The sequence below is a fragment of the Corvus kubaryi genome, unplaced genomic scaffold, assembly GCF_017639235.1.
Source record: "Corvus kubaryi isolate FWS band 111438036 unplaced genomic scaffold, C.kubaryi_AGA036_p1.0 74, whole genome shotgun sequence".
NCBI lineage: Eukaryota > Metazoa > Chordata > Aves > Passeriformes > Corvidae > Corvus > Corvus kubaryi.
In genome coordinates, this window is record NW_024582061.1 from 13,729,814 (window position 1) to 13,753,672 (window position 23,859).

General features: G+C 39.8%; 1 protein-coding gene across 4 annotated transcripts in view; it reads right to left on the minus strand.

Annotated features, from left to right (window-relative positions):
- The window catches only part of LARGE1 (LARGE xylosyl- and glucuronyltransferase 1), a 265,931-nt gene that overhangs the window by 20,475 nt on the left and 221,597 nt on the right, over positions 1-23,859 (minus strand). For all 4 annotated transcript variants that reach the window (XM_042051231.1, XM_042051230.1, XM_042051233.1 and 1 more), the window contains 2 exons: positions 14,824-14,979; positions 3,846-4,009 (listed from right to left, as the gene is read on the minus strand). In XM_042051231.1, the coding sequence (XP_041907165.1) occupies positions 3,846-4,009; positions 14,824-14,979 (320 nt within the window). The remainder of the gene's footprint in view (positions 1-3,845; positions 4,010-14,823; positions 14,980-23,859) is intronic.

Here is a 23,859-nt window from a genome sequence, read left to right on the forward strand (position 1 = left end):
TTCAATCAGCTTGTGGAGGACAGAAGTGTACACACCCACAGACCGTTTTACCTCCTGTTTAGGAAAACCTTCCCCAAAGTTTTGCAAGGCAGCTAGTCAGATCTTAAAGGCTGTTAAAAGAGAGAGGTCAAGGGGATACTGACTTAGGTGAACATGTGCATTAACTAGAAGAAGGCTCACTGTCAGGGAAAGGGACAAAAAGATGACACATCGATAGAAATGGGATTTACTGTTTGTAGGGAGTAAGGAGAGGAGGAAGGACAGATGTGGCATTGCTGTGGAATAGCAAAAGAACATTTCAGACAAAACCATCATTAAAAGTACCAAACTGTATATGTTTTAGCACTATCTCAAATTTCATTAAATCATTTTTTAACAGGTTGTATTGATGCGTATTTTTAAAAAATTCCAGCAGTTACAATGCTATTGATGAAATTGACAATGAAAGATTTCATATGCAAACATAAATCAAACCCAACCTGGTCAAAATCGTTTAAGCACTTTGGGTAATTTATTGCCTAGAGATTGAGATGTGCCACCCCAAAATACAGCAAGGACTGTTTATAAAGCCTCTTAATTTAATATGAAAGGAAATTACCTATGCAGCCTAGCCAGATACTCTATTAAAAACTAGAAGAGTAGATGATGCAAAATTATTATCTTCACTCTGTTCCAAATCCACATTACTGGATTTTTCCTATTAATATTTATACAAAACACAAGAAAAGTTTCCTGCATTATCATAATCTGAGAAAATAATTTCCCCCTCCTACTATCTCCCTAAGATTTGCAAAATAAAAGAATAATACACTCATACCAGTAAACACACAGTCTGACTTAACACTAATAGCTTTTTCCTGCGTTTCTGAATGATTGTGAATGATACCAAGATGATATAATCATTTTTTCTTAGATATGAGATATTACCTTTCTAGTCTACACTTGGTACATCATTTTCTTTTCATCTGTTTTTGAAACAAAGGCTATTATCAGCCCGAAACATACAGCTGAATTTGAAACACAAATCAATATAAAAATATCTAAAAGGCACATAAAGGGTCTACAATTTTGATTACACAAATAATAAATAGGAAAAAATACATTTTTTGCCTTTTTCCAACATAGTGGAAATCTGTTAATCAGGAGACTCCAATCTGTCAGCACTCAAATTTAGGGCATCCTTTTAAAAATGGAAAACTTACCTAGTAAAATATGCAGCAAAATTCCTTTTAAGGACTCCACGCAGTGGACAAATGGCATACATAACTTATTGAAACAGCACACCTGATAATGCAAAGCTTTTCATGATAGTGAAGTGGAAACTGGGTTTTGGTGGTACAAGTTCCCAGCTGGACACCTCAGTACGCTTCAGAATACTCCATTTTACTGCGTTGTTCTTATTGACAGGCCCTACTTCCATAAATTTGATACAGGGACTGCTAGCTGATCCTCCATAATCGCCTCTCTGTAGGTTGTTAAGTCCCCTTTGACCACAAAACTCAGAATTATGAGTTTCTCAGCACAACATGACCAACCTATTTTGGGTTCTTTCAGCTGTCTTGAGGAATGCGTTCTCTTAAGGACTCCAGAGAAAATAAACATACTGCTGTACTGCATAATAATGAGATAATCATTTAGTTGGTAAATTTTTTAAAGGTCTGCTCAGCTAAGTGAATTTTGCTGGAACTCAATTGTTCTGTGAGATTCTTTATTTTTATTTTTCTTCTTAAGAATACTCAACAGATTTCAGACTCGTTCTCGCTCAGATTTCAAGCAGTGTATTGCTAATCACGTCTTTCCTTTTCCCCATTCTGACCTCACATTTTTTTAACTCCTACTCTGATTTCTGAACCCCAGGTAAATATTGAGCCTTAAAAGGCTGCCTAGCCACAACACCTGCAGGAAAATCACAGTGAAGCAACCAAGCCATTATTCAAGGAAATGTCATGTCAGTGCAATAGATGACAATCACCCAATAATGAACAACACTGAATGAAGTCTGTCTCAAAGCTTCCATCTAAAGACAATAATGTTAGCCCCCAAACTGCATCCCTCTCTTCCATTCCTCAAGCCTACAGGACAGGCAAACCTAAGTCTGTCATGACAGTCGTGTCAATCTCACCTCCAACAGGGCTATGGGAGGCGCTGGGAGTTGGTTTTTTTTGCTTTTCCTCATCTCTGATTATCATTTCAAAGAATAATTCGGGACTGTAGTGTACAGGACATTGTTTATGCACATGTCATCTTACATCTGAGACACTATTCTTAAATGTCTACAGTTGTGCAGGAGGAGTTTAATAAAACTGGTTTAAAGAAGATAGAGAAAAATAAGGTAGTAACTGAAAGATGTGAAAGAAAACAAAGCAGCTAAGCAGTTCTTTGGTATGATATTATTTATTGATTTTAGCTGAAAGAAAGTATTTCCAACCCAAATCAATAATTTATAGCAACACACCAGTGAAGTAGGGAAGATTTTTGCTGCACAGTACCAGGACGGCTGTTCTTCCTGAATAAAAATGTGTGGTTCTGTCTATCAATAAAAACATGTGCCCCAGTGAGGATCCAGAAAGGGAAACAGATGCTCAGACTTTGCATCAGTGCCAGTGAATCAGCACTGAGCCCCAGCTCATTCTTTTTAATTAAATTCTGGGGGGAAAAATATACCATGTGCACACACCGGCTTCACTAATTTACTGTGGCACTCACTCAGGGTCTGGCTTAATTTATTTCTTTAGTTTTTTACTCAAAGGTTTGTGAACACTTAAGAAATGTTTCCTCAATTAAAAATCAATAGAACAGACAATAATGTGCACAGCAAATCATAACACAATGTGCAGTGCTGAGGCACCAGTGGAACAGAACACCCCTCATTCATTTCTGTTTGTTTTGAAAACAGGCTGTAAATGTTTTGTTGATCTCAATTCCTGTAACCCTCCTGGAAAACTGCTGACCTTCTACTAGCGTAGCAGTGGTGTAATTCACATGCCGTGTTATATTCTGGATGTGCTATGCTGAAGGAAATGGTCAGTTTCTGGATAATACTCAAGGAGTTCTGTTTTGTTTTGTAACCTGCTCTGATAGCAATAACTACAAAGTTTGGACTAGATTTGAACTGAGAAGCCGGAGGAAAAAAACCAAACTGACAATTACAAAATTTCACAAAGCTGGCTGATCCAGACTGCACTTTCAAGCTTCTGAAAAATGACAAACTAATTTCAATGGTGGGAATCAGAAAGGTACAGGTGGAACTTGTCACGAAATGGATTTTTTTCCACAAATGAAATACCAGTTAAATTCCACTCCACGTCAGAACTAAAAGCTGAAATGTTCTTCTGAGAATCAATATTTGGATAAAGATGCAATGACTCTGCTCAGATGGAGATTTCTCATTTCACACTAGCACAGTAAAAAAAAAAGTAAAATTTTCAACTTCCTAATTTGAAACTGGAATATTTAGTTCTGATTCTTACTGTAGGAAAAATCGCTAATTGAAATTTTCTGCAAAGAAAATGCCAATGAAAGCAAAACTAACATCCTCTAGTGCAGAAAAACACATGCAAAAACTTGGGTCAGCTACAACTGCTCGCCTAATTCTATTACGAACATCTCCTGTTTTTTCTAAGTTGCTGCAAAACTCCATGAACTAATAATGCCTGACAATCCCAACAAGCAAAAACTCTTGCAGCTCCAGCAGTCTCTACTCATGTAGAGTGTGTGCACTGTACATACAACATCCAAGTTTCTATGAAATTGCATTTTTTCTCTCTCCAAAGCATTCCATAGTTAGATTTCCCTGTAACAAAACACTGTTTCATGCTTCCAGAAGAACAGGAGGTGCTCCCTACCTGTCCATGGACAGTTGTGCCACCAGTGTTACATCGGTGTTGTCTGAAGCAGGCTCGTACTCGTAATGGAGAAAATACAAATGAGTGCGATGGACGGTGAAGCGTTCCCGACGGAATTCATAGCATAGGTCATCCTCGTCCAGCTCAGACAGCTGCTTCTGGAGCTGCAAGGAAAGAGGGAACATAAACACCATTTCCTTGTGAATTATTTTAGCAAATCAGAGAGAACCAGGAGGCTGGGAACTTGCAGAATGATGCAACGAGGAATGGAAGTGGAACATACAGAGTAGCAGGGTTTTCCTGAGCCTCTTGTTACTGCACAGGAGACTAGAAGGAAGGACTTACAAGTAAATTCATAACACAGAGAGGACACTGTATTATGGTCTATATATTCTATATATTACCTGTATTACGTACTTTCAACATCCAGACTAGCCATGAAACAGTGAACTATCACAAGATGAATAATCATCACGTTTCAGTCAGTGCTCCAATGTGATGCATAATTTCATCCTTACTAGAAGCAGTGTTTCACACTAGTCACAGACATACTCCACTAGACAACACTCAGCAGCAGACTCAGCACTGAGAGATTCCCATTCTGCTGCCTCTTCTGGAGAGCAGTAACTGCTGCTACCAGCATGGACAGACAGCTGGAAAAGTAATGTCTTAAACTGATCATTACTCCTTCTCTTGAGAATGATGTTCTTTTTACTGCAGAGGTGCCAGAATTAAGCTTACACTTTTAATTGGATTTATGCTTCTGGATACCTAGTCTGAGAAACCTGGAGGATGGTAGGTAATTTCTTGGATCCCTTGAAAACCAAGCCCCTTCAAAGTCAAAATGGGCATCTCGAGGCAATCCAATCCCAAGTCTCTTAGACGTGTAGCTTTAAGAGAATAAAGGTTTAGCTCTGGACAAAGGTAGCAGTGAAAAACTGACCAAATGTCTATGCAGCTGACCAATTCCATTCCTAAACTAATTATTTTGGGGGTTGGACTACACGATCTCTAAAAGGTCCCTTCCAACCCAAACTATTCTATGATTATATGATTCTATGATTTTAAAGCCAAACATCTAGCTAGGCTATTGAAAATGCATTAATTTAAAAGGAAAAATCAGTCATACCCGCAGTAAAATGTTATAAAGATGAAATTTTTTTATGGTTTTAACATGTGAAATTGAGTTCATTGTCTGTTGCTCTGAAATGTAGGTTACTAATAAAGGTATCATTTTTATATTTAATTTCTTAAAAGTATCCTATAAGAATAGCCGATTAGTAAAATATTCATCAGCAAATGAGAAAAATACTCATTTTATAGGAATTTTACAAATTTTGACAAAAAGCACAGTGTACCTCAAAACTATTTCATTAACAAGATTATTGTAGACATCTTTTTGTCCTGCTCAGAATGATTAAAGTAATAGTTTCATGATCTTGAAGAAAAAAATATGGAAAATGTAGATATTTTTTATTCTGATACTGTGTTAAGAAGAGGTGTTGTTCTTGGAACTATAAGCATAATGGTTGCCATCCAGAGTGCTTACAGCTGAATGTTTTCTTGTGAAATAATGGAATGGAATAATTCCTGATATTTTCCTGTACATCACTCTATAATCTTTTTCTGAATAATGGAAGTATCTACTCTGATTTCAATGAGTTTTGGATCAGGCTGTCATTCTTTTCTGCTATTGTTCTTCACAGATCTTAAAACACCCCTCAAGAGGGACTGCTTTTAGAAAGATGAGAGTCTGAATCTTGACAAATCTTTACTCAGGCAAAACTTCTATTGATATCAAGATCTCTTTTAGGTGGAATAGAAATCAGGAGTTCTTTTACGTATCCTTGGAGTTTCATTCTTTCTGCTTTATAAATCATCATTCAGCTGAGCCTGCACTCTATTTTCTAAATCACATTCAAATAATACTTGAATTAAACTCAATATTTACATCAATGACTAGAAAGTGTCTCGTATCTTTCTGTTTCTTTTTTGAAAAGGGACATTAGTGTGCCCTTAACAGAATTATTAAGGAGATGATGGAAATTTAAATGGTTAAAACAACAGCAATGCACATTTTAGGGGTACCTTACTATCCTTCTGAATGTACAAATGACCATGCTAGAAGACTTTAATGGCACAAAAGTTATTAATCAGGCAGTCACTGAATAATTATCAGATTGCATTTGGGTTGAAAGCTAAGAGGCTATAAATACTTAATTATGAGTTCAAGAATAACACTTGGAGCTAAAGTATGGCTTTGTGCACTACTGAGCCCTGTGTGGGAGAAGAGGAGACACAGTTTCTCAGGAGTCCCACCTTTTTGATGGTGAAACTCACCAAATCACAAAGTTGGTGATGGAGGTGAAGGAGAGCAGCAAACAGCAGAAGATCCCTTCTGCTACAGGGAAAAGGAAATCTTGCTTTTTCCACTGCATTGTGTAGGGTCAGGCCTTTTTTTTGGTCCTTCCTCCTGTCCAAAGAAGGGCAATAAAGCTGGTGATGGGTCTAGAAAACATGTTTTATGAGGAGTGGCTGAGGGAACTGGAGTTAGTCTGGAGAAAAGGAAGCTCTGGGGGACCTCACTGCTCTCCACAACTACCTGAAAGGTTTTAGTGAGGTGATGGTTGGTCTCCTCTGCCATGTCTCAAGTGAAAGAATGAGAGGAAATGGCCTTAAGTTGTGCCAGGGGAGATTCAGATCAGATATTACAAAAAGTTTTTTCACTGAAAGAGTGGTCAGGCATTGGAATGAGTTGCCAGTGGATCCACCGTCTCTGAAGTGTTCAAAGGATGTCTGGATGTATCAGCTGGGCTTATGGTTTAGGGGTGATTATGGTGGTGCTGGGCTGACAGCTGAACTAGATGATCCTGATGGTCTCTTCCAACCTTGACCATTCTGTGTTTTTGTCCTGTCAGACGTTTCCTGAACTTGCTGCTATGGTGGCAGTCACAGGACATTTTATACACAGGTTTGAAATGAAGAATGTTAACGATGCTAAACATTCAAATGACAGGAAATTGTCTAAGAGGACACACATATATCCTTATCTCTGAGTTATATAAATAACTCGTGTTATTTTTTTGTTACACGATCACATTAAATTTCTCTAGTATAATCTTTTCTACATATTATGTGGATCCATTATTTAAAGACAAAGAACTCCTGGCTTGGTTTAAAGTTTGCTCCCACATTATGTCTTCTTGAAAAGATGTGTTTGTAATGGGAATGCTGACAGATCTATGCAAACAGATGCTTAAATACAGTACACAATCAAAATAAGGACCTTAGTATCAGCTGAATTTGATAAAAAAGATGGCATCCCCATTATGGATGCCTCCATTATATTGATAATGATATGTCTAATACAGCAAAGATTTCTCAGCTGTAGAGAGACAGAATGTATTCTCATAGGCAAGTACCTGCTTAGCAAAGATTCTGTGTTTCTACAGGAGTTTCAATGCTAAGGCTACTTGCCACTGAGCTCGTGGGAAATGTCACCTCTAGGAAACACTCTCACAGTTGAAGAATGTATTCTTTTCAGACTGTGTGGGGTAGAGGTTCTCTCAGGAAATACTGTTGTGGGAAACAAACACATGCCTTCATTAGCATCATGGTGCTACTTGGTTCAAAAATAAAAATGGCAACCATGCCATGCATAATGCCAAAACAAAGAGTCAAATACCTAAAGAAATATGGGCTAAATTATTTCTCTGGGCAACCAGCTGTGGCAGGGGATCAGGCTCCATCTCAGAAAATGTAGTCTTTGAAGCTAGGCTGGCCAGAGAAACAACTTAGCCTTGATCTTCCAGGTCTACTTGTCTAACACATTTCTGTGAGATGAGGTGTTTGGCATCTGTATGACAGATGGCAGATCCATATGATACATGGCAACACAACATGTACCTCTCACTGGCAAACTGGTTACTCTGCTCACAAATCTTCCTTTCTAAGGCTGTTCCTAATGTAAGCAAATCTGTGATTGGCTTAGTTTTTTAAACTGCTGTGTCACTGAAACAATTGACTTCCCACCAAAATCCAGGACTTCGTATCAGATGAGATCGATTAAAAATCCAAGATCAGGTATCTTCTGAAGGATTAGATATTAAAAAAAGATCAAAGCCCCCCAACAAACAATGTTATGTGCCTAGAGTCCATTTAGATCTTGGGGAAGGGGATAAAACCCCTAATGTAGGCTCTCTCATCAAGTGTTTAAGTTGAGGTGAGGCAACATGAGACTTAAATCACTCACTATCACACTAACACAACAAGAACTGAGCAGCTTACATGAAAACTTAAAACTTTTAGATCATCTTTCCTTTTCCCAGGTGTGTGCAGTTAAGTTTCACAGCACAAAATCAACTCAGCTTAGCCACTGAAATGAAAACTGACACCAGCCCAGGACGTAACTAAAATCTGGTTATAAACCGCAGCAGTTTCATTTTCTCCTGTGTAGCTGTCCCAGTTCCCACCAGCAGGCAATTTGGATTGCAACATTTAGCACTTTCAAGTGTGTGAATTAACATTTGCCTTTAGCATGGCATAAACAAAGCAAATGATGATGTAGAGAGGAAAAAGCATTCACTCAGTCTTGTTTTGGATGACCTACATAAAGTCCTTCTGGCCTCTCCAATGATCAGTAATAAAAGCCAGACTAATCCCATGTCAATTAAACTTTTATTCCTCCCGCACCATAAAATTTTGTACATTTGCTATGGGTCAAATTAAGCCTTCTGTGAAACAAAGCTGTGCTAAGGACAAAGAGGACAGTGCCTGAGCAAACCCACCTGGCAAGAGGAATTGTGCTGCAGCATGTGAGAACCACTAATACTCCTGCTAAACGGGAGTGATGGCTTATCCTGACTGCAGATATTCAACACAAGTGGGAATCCAATTTTTAGGCATGTGTAATATCTTTGACAGTTCTGTATATACGAAGTACAACTCCCCTTGATCTTATCTGCAGATGTCAGATTTGGCAGTCCTCTGCATCTCCTTTCCCCAGACCTTTGACAGACCTTTTTGGCTGAGCTGCTCCCAGACCCCCTTGCAGCACAGCATCTTGACAGGTAGGTCACCTTGCTTTTCTTTCCTCAGATTGGTCCTTGACAAATGGCAAGTTCTATGGGTCTAAGTCAGTCCCAGCCCTGTGTCTCGTCCCATGCTCCCTATTCATGCATTCTGCCAGCTCCCTGTACCTACAGGCACCCATCAGTTCTTTCCTCTTCCTGGTACAAACACTCTCTTTCCTTTCTGCCTTTGACCTGGATTTCATCTCTTTTGTATGTGAACCTGGATCTTTTCTCCTCTCTACTGACTGGACATCACTGAGGCCAATGGATGTCCCTCAGAACAGAGACCAAATACAGGTCCCTGCTCTCAGCTCTACTGTCCAGTCAGAACCTGGCATGGAGGATTCAGAGGAAACAGTCACAGGAAACACCAGTCTTTGTCCAGGTCCCCTGCCTGCAGCATGCCCAACCCTGCTGTATTACTGGTATACATATATATGTAATCTGGTCAGATGTATCCATGCACACTCCTAAGAGTCTCCAGACACCTGAGCCTCCTCAAAATCAAAGCAAACACTACTGGCAATGTGCAAGCCATGGTTTTTCAGCATTATCATTTGTCTAAGTTTCCACCAGGTTGGCAAAAGACATGTTCCTGGCCCAAAAGTCAGCCCCTTCTCTGAGGTATGGAGTATTTCTTGAGGAGGCCATCAGAACTTTTGGTGTGGACAAACCTCTAAGCTTTCTCCCATGTTTCACTTTAAAAAAATGTGAGAAAGGGAAAAAAGGGCATAACAGCATGACTAAAAAAATCCCAGCCCATGTGCTCCTCCACTTAATAATATTATAAACAATTGGAAGCAGTATAATGGCAACTTTCAGGCAAGTAACAGGATGGTCTGCCAGCTCAGCACTTAATAACAATAACAGTGACAATAATAGAAACAATGCAGCTGGGGAAGTCAGAACTTCACCTCAAAACTGCCATATACCATCTGTTGTTACTAGAGAAAGACTATGACATCACAAAATAGTAACTTTAAATCGCAGTTCTACAAATGAGGCTGTACTCTTGAAATTCAGCAGGAGCAAAGGGTACTCAAAGCATCAGTCTGACTGCAAATTCAGGGCTGTGATACTGACTTGGAAGCTTCATTTGCATGCTATTTTTAGTCACTCAAAAATTGCTAAATTTGTTAGTAGTGTGGTTGTTTATACTGTGTGGCACCTTGCTAGAATCTCCCTTTTTTCTGGTGGATACTCTAAGTTGGCATGCACAGCCTGCTGCTACTGTTAAGAATCTTTGGTTTTGCACGAAAAAAGTAACTAAGTAAAAGCTTACTTAGTATGTAAGCACACATCTAAGCAAGTGTGTTAAGGGACAACTGGATTTTTTTGACACTGTTTCTCTGTATTGCTGGTTTGAAAATCTGAAAAGAAAAACCTGCAGACTTTTTTTTCTCTTGTGTTTCCTGAAAGTCTTCTCTAATGGGAATCTACTGTCCTTTTCTTAAACTGAGTGGAATCAGTGATACACTTCCCACCGATCTTGCTCCAGGCTTTGGATCAGGACACAGGCTTCACTAACAGGGGACACTCCGTTCAACCTTCAGATTTAATGCTTTGGCAGAAGTACCTGGTGAGAAGCTGTCTGCAGGAAAGAAGTTTTATGAGAATGCTAAAAGGTTGAGCGAGTGCCTCTGTCTAAAATCAGGCTTACAATAATTTTCTCATAGAGTAACTAAAGAGATTGGCTGGAAGATCCTGTTGAAATATTTTAGGCTTTACAGTAGGTCCATTAGAACAAAATGCTGGATATAAGCATTAAAAGCCAATAGAAAATGTAAAAATTTGAGACTATTATAAGCTTTGCCTTCCTGGATGTCCCAAAAATCTTCTGCATTGCATCAAAATAAGAAAGAGGGAGTGGGAAAGGGGAAGTAGGGTGAAATAAGTAGGATGGAGTGACTAAGGACATGCTCTAAGAGCCACTCAAGTCAATGACTGTGTTTACAGGAGGATTTGGTTCATATTCTGAATTTCCCACCCAGAATGCAGACAGAAGACAAAGGGACGATTGTAACACTGACTTGCAGAGAAGAGTCTGCTTTGCGTGACCTCACTTCAGCACATATGGAACGAGGGGCACTTAGGGTACTGCTCTATGGCAGGCTCCTGCTCCCAGCCCGTCCCTGCCACACAGAGGGTCTTTTAGCTTGAATATTTTAAGGAAAAGATGAAGCATTTATGCTCACATAGACATACATATATGCATTTTTTATATGAACCGAAAAATTATCCCCCTCTGGTTTTTTTTGCCCCCAGTATTTCAGTTTCTGAGCCCTACCTTCCTACCCATCCCTATTTGTAATGCTTTGGAACCTAGTAACAGTCCTGTTAGGTGAAGCTGAAGATCAGCCTCTGATTAGATCAGGACTGTGCAGTACATTATCTGAAGATGGCCTTCAGACCTCTTAAAATTCACTCTGTGGTATTATACTTTCTCAGCAAACATTAGAAAAAGAGAAGTACTGATAATTCCACATGCATATAGACATAATATATATTTAAGCGTACATGCATTCACGTGGATACACAGAGGAAGTGTGAGAGAGATTAAAGTGAGGTCCAATTACCTTTTAAACTAATGGCCCTTTGCATCTCTCTGGCACTGTTAAGAGTCCTTAGAAAGGGAAGATACATAATTTACACTCATTTTAAGGCCATCTCTGTACTGATGAGAAGTGTAAAGGGGCCTTAGAGAAACAGAATCAGCCCAACGGTACCCACTGCCACACTTCCTTTTCCTGTTTTACAGACATTTGCATTACAAATGAGATGCCTTAATTACAGGTTGTATTGTAAATAAAACATCACTACAAATATTAAGCTGTAGAAAAGCAGTGGCTGGTGTATTGCTACAATACCTAAAGGGTATCTTCTGATGCAGCCAGACTGTGAGGGAGACTCACACCAAGCCACTGCTTCTTCCACAGCAGGGCTCAGTACATTTAGTGCTCAAGTAATTCTCTCCAATTATAAACAGTAGAGCTGTTCTAACATTTTGCCCACTGGTCCACAGTGCAGAGAAGCACAGGCAGCTGAAGGAGCACCTTTTACACATGTACACTGCCTAACATAAGAAAGCCCCTCTGTGTTTTGGGGATGCCAGTCTCAATTCAGGGAAAGGAGGGAAAATAATCGGAAAAGCAAAGAAAATTCAAACAGCAATTCCTACCTCGTACATACTTGACTTAAGAGAAGTTACTGCCTTTTATGTAACATATATGCTTATGAATCCTAATGGAAACCTATGAATGCATCTTGTGAGACTGAAGGCTCACCTGGGCCAGCATCCTGTCTCCAGCTGTGAGCTGGCTGCCTAGGGGAGTGTAAAAGCAGGGCGAGTGTACAGCAAGGATTTCTCAAAACTCTCACCTAGACCTCAACTCGTGGTTCAAGGACTTTCAGCACCAGAGCTTAAAAGCTCCTGATTGATTTTCTTTCCAAGAAGAGTAATTTTTGAGGCTATGTATAGTTTTAGAAACATTACCTCCTGCTCAAAGCTTCATCATGAGTGAAATGCCTTTGTTTTGAACCTGCTATTTCCACTTCATGCCCTCTAATTCTTGTACTGGGAGGAATGACAGTGGTTTTCTCCTCACCTTAGAAGATGCTCTGCTTCTGAAGATAATCCTGCAATAGATCATGGGAATGTGCTGTATTTAACAGGACACCTGTGACACTGTATGTGCTACAGCAGACAGAGCAAGAGAAACAGCAGTTTTCATGATAATCCTATTCTTAGGGTCTCATAACTTCAAAGCTGAAACTTGCTCGCTATATTCTACAATAAAAGGACATAGTCAAGTTTAGGGGGGAGTTTATATCAAGGGCAACTAATACAAAACAATGTCTTCTCCTAAGTGACTACTCTTAAGTTTTCTGACGTTGGATTTTTTCCTATATCTGACTGTTTCGATAGAAGGCTGTTACCTTTTTGGTGTCTCTTGGCAAATTAGGAATCACGTATTTTTGTATGTCTAGCTCATTCTTTTTTTCCAGTATTTTTATATATATATATATATATATATATATAAAATTTATAAATGGTGCAATGAGTTACATTTCTTTTTCAGACACAAGCCATACCATATACCATATTGCGTTCTACTTGTCTTGAATAAGAAACAGGCTTGAACAGTTAGTCATTTCCAGTGTCTGTCAACCAGATACAAGTTCAGTAAAATGTGCTGTTTTAAACTTTAAGGACTGCCATTTACAGCAAGGACTTGCATTTGCTCTGCACTGCTCCCAAGCAACTTGTCGTCTGAATACATCTGTTTATTACGGATTTACAGAGCTCTGGAAAATACAGCAAGCAGTCTGTGACTGCATTCATGCTCTTTGAACCCACACAACATATTGTGAAGCCAGTATAATTTTAACCTGCATTCTCCAAGTGTGATAAAGGTGTGTTTTGTTGTCTTTCTTTGAATGTCTCTCAGTCACCTTTTCTCCTCCTATTGTACCCTCTACTCTGTCTCTTGTATCTTGATGTCTCCAAGGGTGAGGCTCTTAGTGGTCTTTTATCACATTTAGTTCACTTGATTTTCTAAAAGCCTTTTGCAGAGGATTTTCTTCCTCCATGTGCTTTTGCTCTGGTGGTGCACTTGCCTTCCCTCTCTCTCCTTCTCTCTCTTGTTCTCCCCCACCTCCTTGTCTCTCCCAGTTAAGCCGCATTCCTTTCAGAAGACCATGAGATGGTAAAATAAGTATCTGGGAAGCTTTGCCTTGGGTTAAAATATATCTACCCAATCTCTGACTGCTGTATTTAAAAAAATGGGAATGGCATCTCCTGTGGTCATTTTATTCACAGACTAAATGGAAACACTACCAGCCTCAATGATGATATTGATTGTCAATTACCTCTTAATTGCTAGTGTGTACATGATACTGGCTTTGCTTAATTGATTTTTATATAGACAACGTTGCATATTTTAGAAATATTCTTTTTCCTGAATAATGTGTTACAGATTCCTTTTTACTTCCTTTCCACATTATGTAGCCAAAATTGGTACTTGGTCTACAAATCTCCAGAGACCGCATTATACACAAGGAGTTCATATGCATCTGTGTATAAACATTTCAGTTAACAGTTTTTCACCTTGGAATTATATGTACTAGTGCACAGGCATACACGTACACATGCATCTGTGGGTAAACATCCTTGATTTCAATCATTTTCAAAGGATTTGCTTAGTCTGAAAGGTTCTGATTGCAAATTTTATGCAGATACACATAAATACTGCTTTGGTTGGTTAAGGGAAATACAGAAAAAAACCTGCAGTCTCACAGCCTATGTGTACCTTGAAGCATTTGCTCATTTTGTAGTTTGCAGTCACAGACCTAAATCCAGCAGTCTTGATACTTTCATTTCTTCTTCATTATTTGTGCATTAGTATCTCCTAGACAAAACTGACATCACTGTATATTGAACAAATACGCAGCAAGAAACGAGACCTCCTGGGAAGTTATAGATCTGTCATACTGAATCCAAAACACAGCCCTGTACTGGCTACTAAGGAAAAAAATGAACTCTATCCCAGCTGAAACCAGGGCAAGGTTTAAGGGTGAGATTTGCAAAATTGCCTAAAGGAATAAAAGCCCAAATCCTCATTTTCAGCTTGTGATGTTATGTCTGTTGGGGATTTTAAAAGGGCAAAGTAGACAAAAAAAAAAAGCAGCAAAACCCAGGGTAAAGATGGGATTAAAACAACGGTTTTACAGGTGAGGAACTGAGGCACAGAGAGATTAAATGATTTGCACAGTGTCACTCTGGGAATCTGAGCATTGCCTTCAGTTCTCCTGAGTTCCACTGCCCCGCACTACCCACACAACCAACTCCAAGTCTTCAGACATCCTGTGCCTTGTATGAACCACCAAGCCTTAGACATCCCACTTACATTTTCACTGTTAACATCTGCCTCACTGGGGCAGCCAAAGAGTTCCCGTCTCAGCAAATTCCCATCGTATTCCAGGAACGTCAGGTAGAGGTTGCGGAAAAACTCCACGTGCTTGTTTTTCACTCGCAGCTTCTTCGGTGAGTTCCAGTGAATCACCTCAGAGGGAAAAAAGAGAAAAGACATCCTGCTGTTAGAACACAGATTTGCTCTATCTGCTCTTTTTATGTGCGTTCAGTGTGCTGCCCTCTAGAAAACAGCAGAAAAACAAACCACAAACTAGCCAGACTTCCTTCTATCTTTTTATAGGGAAGGCTTTGCTGTGTCTTCCACAAGTAATGGTACACTCTGGAGGTGATGTGCTTGGAAACTCTTCCATGGTATCACCTGCACTTTTGAGTGAGGGTGCTACGCTAGGTTGAGAAGCAGCACTCATAAGTGCTTCCACAACTCTCATCCTGGAGCTGATAGTTTATGGACTCTGCTGAAGAAGATGGAAGGATAAGGGACACAGTGATGTAGGTATTAAACATTAATCTCAGATTTCCACATGACTGTTTTTGCTAATGAAATTGATTCACTGTTTCAGGCCAAGCAGTCTCTTTCCTGGTTAGGTATTGAGAAGAAGCAGCTCAAAATTAGATCCTATACCGGTTTAAATAGTTCAAAAAGGACTGAATTTAATCTGACTTCCTTTTTGCCTTTGCTTCATTCAAACAAGACTGATCTCTGTTGCATTAACACAACACAGCAATGCAGTACAACTCCTCACCCTTTGAGTTCCAATTTCTAGCAGATATTTATCCTCTGCTAATGGGAGATGACTCTCACAGTGGCCTAGACTTAAACTGCAATGCTGGCATAAAGGGCTGATCCTCATTTGCATTGATGCAACTTTGCACTGCTGCCAGTGGGAACGGGAATGGGGCCCTAAGGAAAAAACAAGAGGGAGTCAGTAGTGGCTTGCAGGAATGATTTCATTTTACAGAGGCTGTATTTTAGACATAAGAAAAAAATCACCAAATACTTATTATTCAGTTTTATTCCTGTGACTTCTAAAGAGGTTAAAAACAAGAGTCTCCCTTGGGACTGTTTCCAAGCTCCAAGTTCTGCAAGTTCTCTGAATCCATTAAGTGAATTGCATGAAGACACTGTGTCACTCACATACAGCACAGAGCTGCAGCACCAGCTGCCGAGCCAGCCCATGGTCAACTTTGCTCTGAACATCACAGCTCTGGGAGGGAACACACAGCTGAAGCACAGCATGCACAACAGGAGCAGCCCAGAGAGGATGAACGCAGTTCCCTTGGTGTCAGCAAGGAACACAGCTCCACAGGAACAGGGAGTTCTCTGAAACCACAGTATTTGTTGCCCAGTGAGCAGACTGGCTGAGGAAAGAGCAGGATGCAGCCTGAATTCTTCCTGGACTAACTTCAGCAAACAACACAGTCGCTCCACTGAGTATTTATACTGCCAGAAAAGCTATGGCCCTCTATTCTACATACCCAACACCCATGAAATATCTCCTGATAAGGAAAGCTTTATCCATTCCTGGTATTTCATTGCTAAGCCTACTAGGATGTCAGAAAACCATACATGCAGTTAAAGAAAAACAACTGTAGGGAAAAAAGATGATTTCAGATATTGGCTAATTGCTTTGTCTGGTAGTAGGAGCACCTTAAATAAAGACTACAATGCATCTACATACTGAATAAATTTGGGAAATTATTTGGACAAAAATACTTGGTGTAGGTATTTGTCCCAGGTAATGCTACATTCTTTGCTGGTTTTACGTTTGTCCAGATGTTCAGAAGTGTAGCACAACTGTGCAGTAACATGTTGCTGCATCATGTGGTGAATACAGACCACCACATAAATGAAAAGAGCTTTGGGTAGGTAAGGGCATAAACTTAAGATAAAAGATTTTCTCCACTGAAAAATGGATCATCAAAATCTCCTTTCTTTGAAAAGAACTTGACATACTTCATCCATTGTATTTAACTGCAGCAAAAGGCATTAATGCTTGAAAAGAATTTCAGTGATTGAATCCTCCCTCAGGGAAATGGGCACGTGTAACAGAACCACAGGGCTGAAGGAGCCTAAAGGGCTATTTAACAGTTTTACAGGGTACCAGCATGCAGTTTCACAGGAAGGCATAAAATGGAAACTGTCTGCTGGGAACTTCTACTTATTTAAGAGTGAATCAAAGAAAGCTAAGAAGCCAGCAACTGGGACAAAAAATACTTGTTAAGAAAAACCTTTTGTGAGCTCTCCATACTGCTCCTACACTTCATTTGAGGTTTCCTTTTGGATACTCATGAGCATCCTCATCTTCACAAGCATCCCAGTGCTGCTGAGCACTCACAGACCTGGGGACCATGAACACAGACATGGCTAATGATGATAACCTCAGAAACTCTTACAGGACAGGCTCCTTGGTACTGCAGGAACTTCCCATCAACACACACGGTGTCACATCACAGCCAGGGGGCATTTGCTGATATCTCTAGCCAGTTGTGTGGGAGATGATTTCAAACCCAGACAGCTGCAGCTGTCAGTGTAGAGGCTCTTTGCTGCCGTGCTTCAGGATCTGTTGTGTGTGTAGAAGCTGGTAAGCGTCAAGGGCTTAGCTGGTGGTTCAGATCTGATCAGATTTGAAACGTGTCAGGATGCTGTATGTACACTGATGTCAGGGGAGCCTGGAGTGAACTGCACAAAGCTGAATGGAGCTGACAACTATCCAAAAAAGCTGATTTTTTAATCAAGAAGGACAGCACATGCTAATGTGTGCTAAAATGATGTGCTAAAGAACATCAAGAAACCACGCAACCATCTGGATGACCGGAGGTAGAAAAACCACAAAACAGGTCTAGCAAAAAAGCAGGCTGCTTTACAAACGTAACAGAATTAGATAAATACTATGTGATATATGAAAGCATAAAAAAGAGCAACAAGTTAAAAAAGCAACAAGACTCTTAACCATCAATATGCAACACTACATCCAAAGACCATATTCTTTTTTATGTCAGCCCACAAACTCACATTCAGTTCTGGCTGTCTGGTATGGTCTATTGCACCACCAGCTACAGCAGAATTTGTGCAGGCCAAGACACTCTTGTACAGACTGCCATGGGCATCAGTGAGGTACATGATAAAGACTGCACAGGTAAAGCTATGGCCACCACATTAGAGACTTTATTGTGCACAACAATAAGTTGATTGGAGAAATAAAAAAGATCAGTTGGCAAGACACTACAGGGAAATCAGAAGGAAAAAAAAAAAATCACGTCGTTTGAAGACTCTTATCTCCACATTAAAAACAGAAAGTGAATCTAGAAATTGAAAGTCTCATTACTCCAGCATCCCCGTTCCAAGGCTGAATAGCACCTTAATACTGTGTTTATTTCTTCTTCTAGCTTCTAACCTATTCCAAAGCTCTGCTGGCTTACAGACGAAACTGCAGCTAGAAATATAAAATTCCAGTGCCATTATCTGGGTGGACACCTCAGGAACACTGCTAGCCTTCAGGTCGACCTATGGATCCTTCCCACTCTTGATCACAGCCTCCTGACAACTAAGAAAAAACACACTTCCTTAATATTCATTTAGCAATTAAAGTACTAAAAGATCAGAACTTAAAATTCCACATCTATTTAACACTTGGTTAGTCGTCATTAAGCAATTTGGCACTATCCACATTTCTGTTAATACCATCCTAGTTAAGCAGCAACCATTACCACTCCCTGATTACACACAGCCAGCCTCCTGGAACACTGCCATACACCTGTGGCCTAGAACACACTGCCATACACCTGTGGCCTAGAACTGCACCCACAGTTCCCATTTATTCCCCAGGTTCTGACCCAAGGCACTCAAATGATGACACAGTGGGAGCCTCGTGGACTGGCAGTGGGATCTGAGATGGAAGGGAAGAGAGGATCGTATATACTGGGGGAGTCTAGGAGGGCTGTAAGAACCATTATCTGGATGGAAATACACTGAAAACAAAAATCCTAGCAAACTCCTTACATTACTATCTGCATTCAATCTCTGGGGAGATTAAATATTTCAAACATGATGCTCAAACCACTAAACAATAAGCTTGAATACAACATAGGTACCTTTAACCATTTTTTTTTCCCCCTGAAGCATTTTCTCTCTAAAAAAGAAGCATTTGGCCAAATGTTTCCTTAAACACAGTCTCTTCCATTTTCTTACCCAAAGACACATCTTGATAATTTCTCACTCTGCTTCAGCCCTTCCAGAATCAGAGAGCACAGGATATCCTGAATAATTATATACCTGCTTTCCAGGCTGAAGGGTAAGAAATGAGAATAAATTAAGCTTAAATTTAAACTTAAAGATGTTTAATTCTGCAAGGCACTGAACAGATATCCTTAATTAAGCCCATGGGCACTTCATAATTTAGGTAAACAAGTGGTATTTTGTAAACAGGAAGCTTTCCTGCTAAAAAACCAGACTCCTTGTTTAGGTAACCAGACACTTCCCACTGAAATCAGTGGGAGTTAAACATTTGGCAAATCTGCACAGTAAAGCCACCTATATATGTCACTTTAATGCCATCTCAACAGGCTTTTTTTACGAGTTTAAATATGTCCCAAATCACACTGCAAATACACACCACATGTATATCTTATGCCATGATTAGAGATGTCTGGAAACTTTATTTTTAAACTGTTTTATCAGAAATGAATGGCTTAATAAAAGAACCAATTTCCTCAGAAAAGTTCGTATACTTCATAAAAATGTCAACAGGGAGATTTCAATGTGATATTTCTAAACTACATAAGTGGAAGAGACTCAGGTTGGAGTAGCCAGCAACCCTGAGGTCCAGGCAGTGCTTTTTGGATGGGGGCCTCAAGTCCCTGCCCTGCCTGATTTGGTGTTCATGCTCCCAGGGATTACTTTACTCCCCGGTTTACTGCTGTAAGCTGACACACTCTCCCTGCCTTGTACTTCTCAAAGGTCTTTATTTGTCCTCAGAAGGATTCTTCAACTTCTTTTCCTTCAACTCCTATACCAGTGTTTAATGAGAGGCCTCCTGCCTGCAAAAACACCCCTATAAACCCATGGTGTTCCCTGTTTGGCAGGGCAGAAGCACCTTACTGACTCCAATGCTCACTCAAAGGAGGGGTATTGTTTAACCCTCTCGAGGAGCCCTTACTCCTCTCATTGCAGCTCTTCCTCTAGCTGACATTAAAAGGGGTAAGGCTGCAGAATGCCATAAGGGCTGCAGATCAGAGCTGAACTGCTTGGACAGCACGGGGCGGCTCAGGGACTGGAACACAAAGAGGTGCAATAGGTCCTGTCTGAGGCAGAGCTGAAATGGTGTATTACAGCTACAGAAAAGAAGCTGTTTAAACTTCTGTAAGCAATTTCACAAAGTCATCCCAGAGTGGAGGACATCCCCAGGGAGGACACAGTGAATCACAGAACACAAGTTCCAAATGAGGAATTTAGGATGCTCATTATTTATCTTTCTGCTGATTTAGTACCAGCTGTATTCAAAAACAGTTTGGAAAGCCATCAATAGGTTGTAAAGCATTTTTTTCTGTTTTGGAGTGTGTGTAAATTCTAATAATTTGATACATTTCCATTGAAGAGTCCAGCATCTGATTTTTGTGATTGTGAATTACCAGATTGTCTGTATGTAAATAGCACCTGTATCCTTGACAACCAGACTTCATGACTGACTCATTCAATGAGGTCATGATTCATTGCCAAAGGTATCAAAATTCATTACCTTCTTTCATAGTACTTTTCCTGCCATTAGGTTTGTGCCAAATCATAGTAACTGAGGTTTCCTTACAGACAGGAACAAACTACTAACCAAGAAGCACTCAAAAGCAGGGGCTAACCCAGGAAAAGCAATGCACAAACGAACCTCAGTTTCAGATCAGTTCCCCACCAAAAAATAAAAAAAATCAGTAAAATGGATAGAGATGCAACTTAATGAGGACTGAAAAGAGAAAAAGGTGATTACTCTTCAGGCAATATGAAATATTCAACTGCTCCCTAAACCTTGCATAAATGTGAACAAAGCAGCAAAGAAGTGTCTACACACACACACACACACACACACATATCCCTGAACAGCCGCCAGCCCTGGGGGTCTAAGTTTATTTGACACAATGCTGTGTATAAGGGATGACAAATCCTCACTTCCCATGGACTTTGAGGCCAGATGGAATTAAATCAGCACCTTTTCGGTCTGACAGGAGGAATGCACTCTGATTTGGCTGAGGACTATTTGACTGGGTCAGCTTTACCTTTGAATTTAAATCTCTCCATTCACTTCCTTCTGTCCTATGCTATCCTTCTTTATCCCCCAGTACAAACTTCAAAATCTTTCTTTCTCTCTTACCCTGGAGGTTTGTTTTACCTTGTTTCTCATTCCAGTCTTACCATGAAATACAGAATGTGCCAAATCTGTTGTGTTTTACCATTTACATTAAATGCCATGGAACTGACTAACTCTGGTGATTTTAAGAGTGGAATTTTTAACTTGGAGTAATGACATTTGTTAATTTTTTGTGAGACTCATATACCAAACCAGCTGGTTTCTTTACAGAACTAGAATTTTGATAATTTTCATAATGCAAATTCACAACTTTAATTGGTCTATGCCTTTATTTTTTTTTTTTAATTGTATGACGAAGTTTAAACAGTGCTGCCTGAGGGCCAGTCCTTTAACTGCTCAATATGGGAAAAGCTTTATTGAAACCATGGGGTTTTATGTGCATGAGGTAAGATTCTGGCCTCTCTTTCAAGGCAAAGAGTTTCAGCCTGATTTAGTATGCAGGGGGTAATTTTAGTAGCATGGATAAGTCCAGCTTAGCTGAAGAAATTGCTTATGTGTCTGCGCCCCTTGTTGAGTTAAAATACCTCAGACCCGAAAATCAGTGGAGAATATTACACATCTTAGACTTCACTGCCTGTGCTGTAATAGAACTGATGGTGTGACACGTAAACAGCAATAAACAACCAAGCCTGAATTATAGTTGTAAAGGTAAATTTGTTAATTGAAAAGAAAGGATTTATTTTTAACATACTTCTATCAAATGCTTATTTGTAGGTGTTATATGTGAGTTAGATGTCCCACATCTGAAGCAGATTAGTTAATACAGTCACTGGAGTCGGAAGATCAGGTGTCTACTCTGAGGTGAGCTCCACCAGCCTCAAAAGGATGACACTTTGGCTGTCTAAATCCAGATGTACAGCACACTGAAAGCACCTTACAGTTATCCTGCCTGCCCACCAGCTGCCTTGCCAAAAGGGTATCTTCTCCTGTAGGTCTGTGTTTTATCTGCCAGTCCTATAATGGAGATAACAGAGAGCCCCTATGGTGACTCAAACGTGTTCAGGAAACGGAACCAAGCCCTTGATCCTTGTTATCAGCTTCAGTATCTTTGCCTCATGTAAATGGCTGTGTCTTTACCTTGTGCTGCGTCCAATCTGTCTCAATTATATAAATTAATCTCAGCCTTTAATTTACAGCAAAATACCGTGATATGTCACAGGTGGGAGGTATATTCTTCTGAAGCTCATCTTTTAGGAAACATTTTCTCTGTTCTATATATTTCCTTTTGTTTCAGGCCCTGCAATTGCTGTCATACATGATTCCCAACATGAATGCAGTGCTAAAATCTCTACTGGCACTTTGTTACAAGTCATAAAACTATGATGCTTTTAAAGTGCCTGTGTTGATCCTTCCCTACAAACAGATACCATAAACCATTTAGTGATTAGTGAACTGACAGAATAGTGATTTAACTTTAAAAGCTGTCTTCTATGGATCACACCTGAATAGTCAGTTGTGAACACTTTATATAAGAAATTCAAGCAATGTTGACCAGTTTTGACAGGTCAGTTAACCCATGTAGAAGAACTTCGGTCTCTTGGAAGCACAGCATTTGTAATCAGTGTGTTGAGAGTGATTGATTTTCTATATTCATCCAATATCTGGTGTTCATACCGAACACTCCTGCTGTTACTCTACAAATTGCTACAAGGGAAAGCTTGGTTAGATTTAGGATGTATGTTGTACAAAGAGGGTGGCCAAACTCTGGAACATGGGGCCAGGGAGCATGTGGAATCTCAGTGTTTGGAGATTTGACACTCATCTGCACAAGGCACTGAGCAACCGGGTCTGTGTTGGTCCTGCATTAAGTGGGGTTTGGATGATCTCCAGAGGGCCCTTGCAACCTCTTCCACAGTTTTGTGTCTTTCTCTTTTTTTTGAAAACACCATTTACATTCTCAAAACATAAATCCAAATATACAAACCTTAACCGAGTTTTAAAATCAATCACCAAAAACTACCTAATATTTACTACGTTCTGATGGAATCTACTGCTGCACAGTCCTATTCCACACCCGGACAAAGCTCAATCAAGCCTCAGTTCTGAACTCTCTGCATGCTACATTTGAGTCTTTGAGTCCGGTCTTTCAAAATGGCCACAGCACAAATGATGTTCATTTACCCATATCTGTTAAAATTTATCCTGCTTTTATATTCTACTTGTTAATAGTGAAAAATGTGCTATTAAACTGACACTATAGGTTCATTTCATTAACAGGTTTTTACTCAGCTTTTTTTTTTGGGACAAATCCTGGAAAAATGAGTGGCAACATGATTGGGTTAAGTGTATGCAAAGGCTAAATATGAAGTGAGCAAGATCTTTACATTTCTGCTAATGCTTTTCTAGCTAGGGTCTGCCCAATCCTCTCTGTGAATTTCACTGTATTAAATTATGTTCAGTAAAGAGTTTCAAACTTGTCCAGTACAAAAAGGACAGGTTTTGTATTCTTTGTCTAGGAAGAGCTAAGACCTGGGACAGCAATAAAAACTCAGCAGTAAGCTGCACTGGCACAGGTGGCAGGTACAGAATGTAAGAGGCAAAGCACTTCTTTAACACCTTGCCAAACCCCAAAGCAGCATCTATATTTGAATTTTCTAGTAGTAGTCAAAATGCACAAAGCCAAAGTCACATTTTCTTCCCCTGTCTGGGTGTCCTTA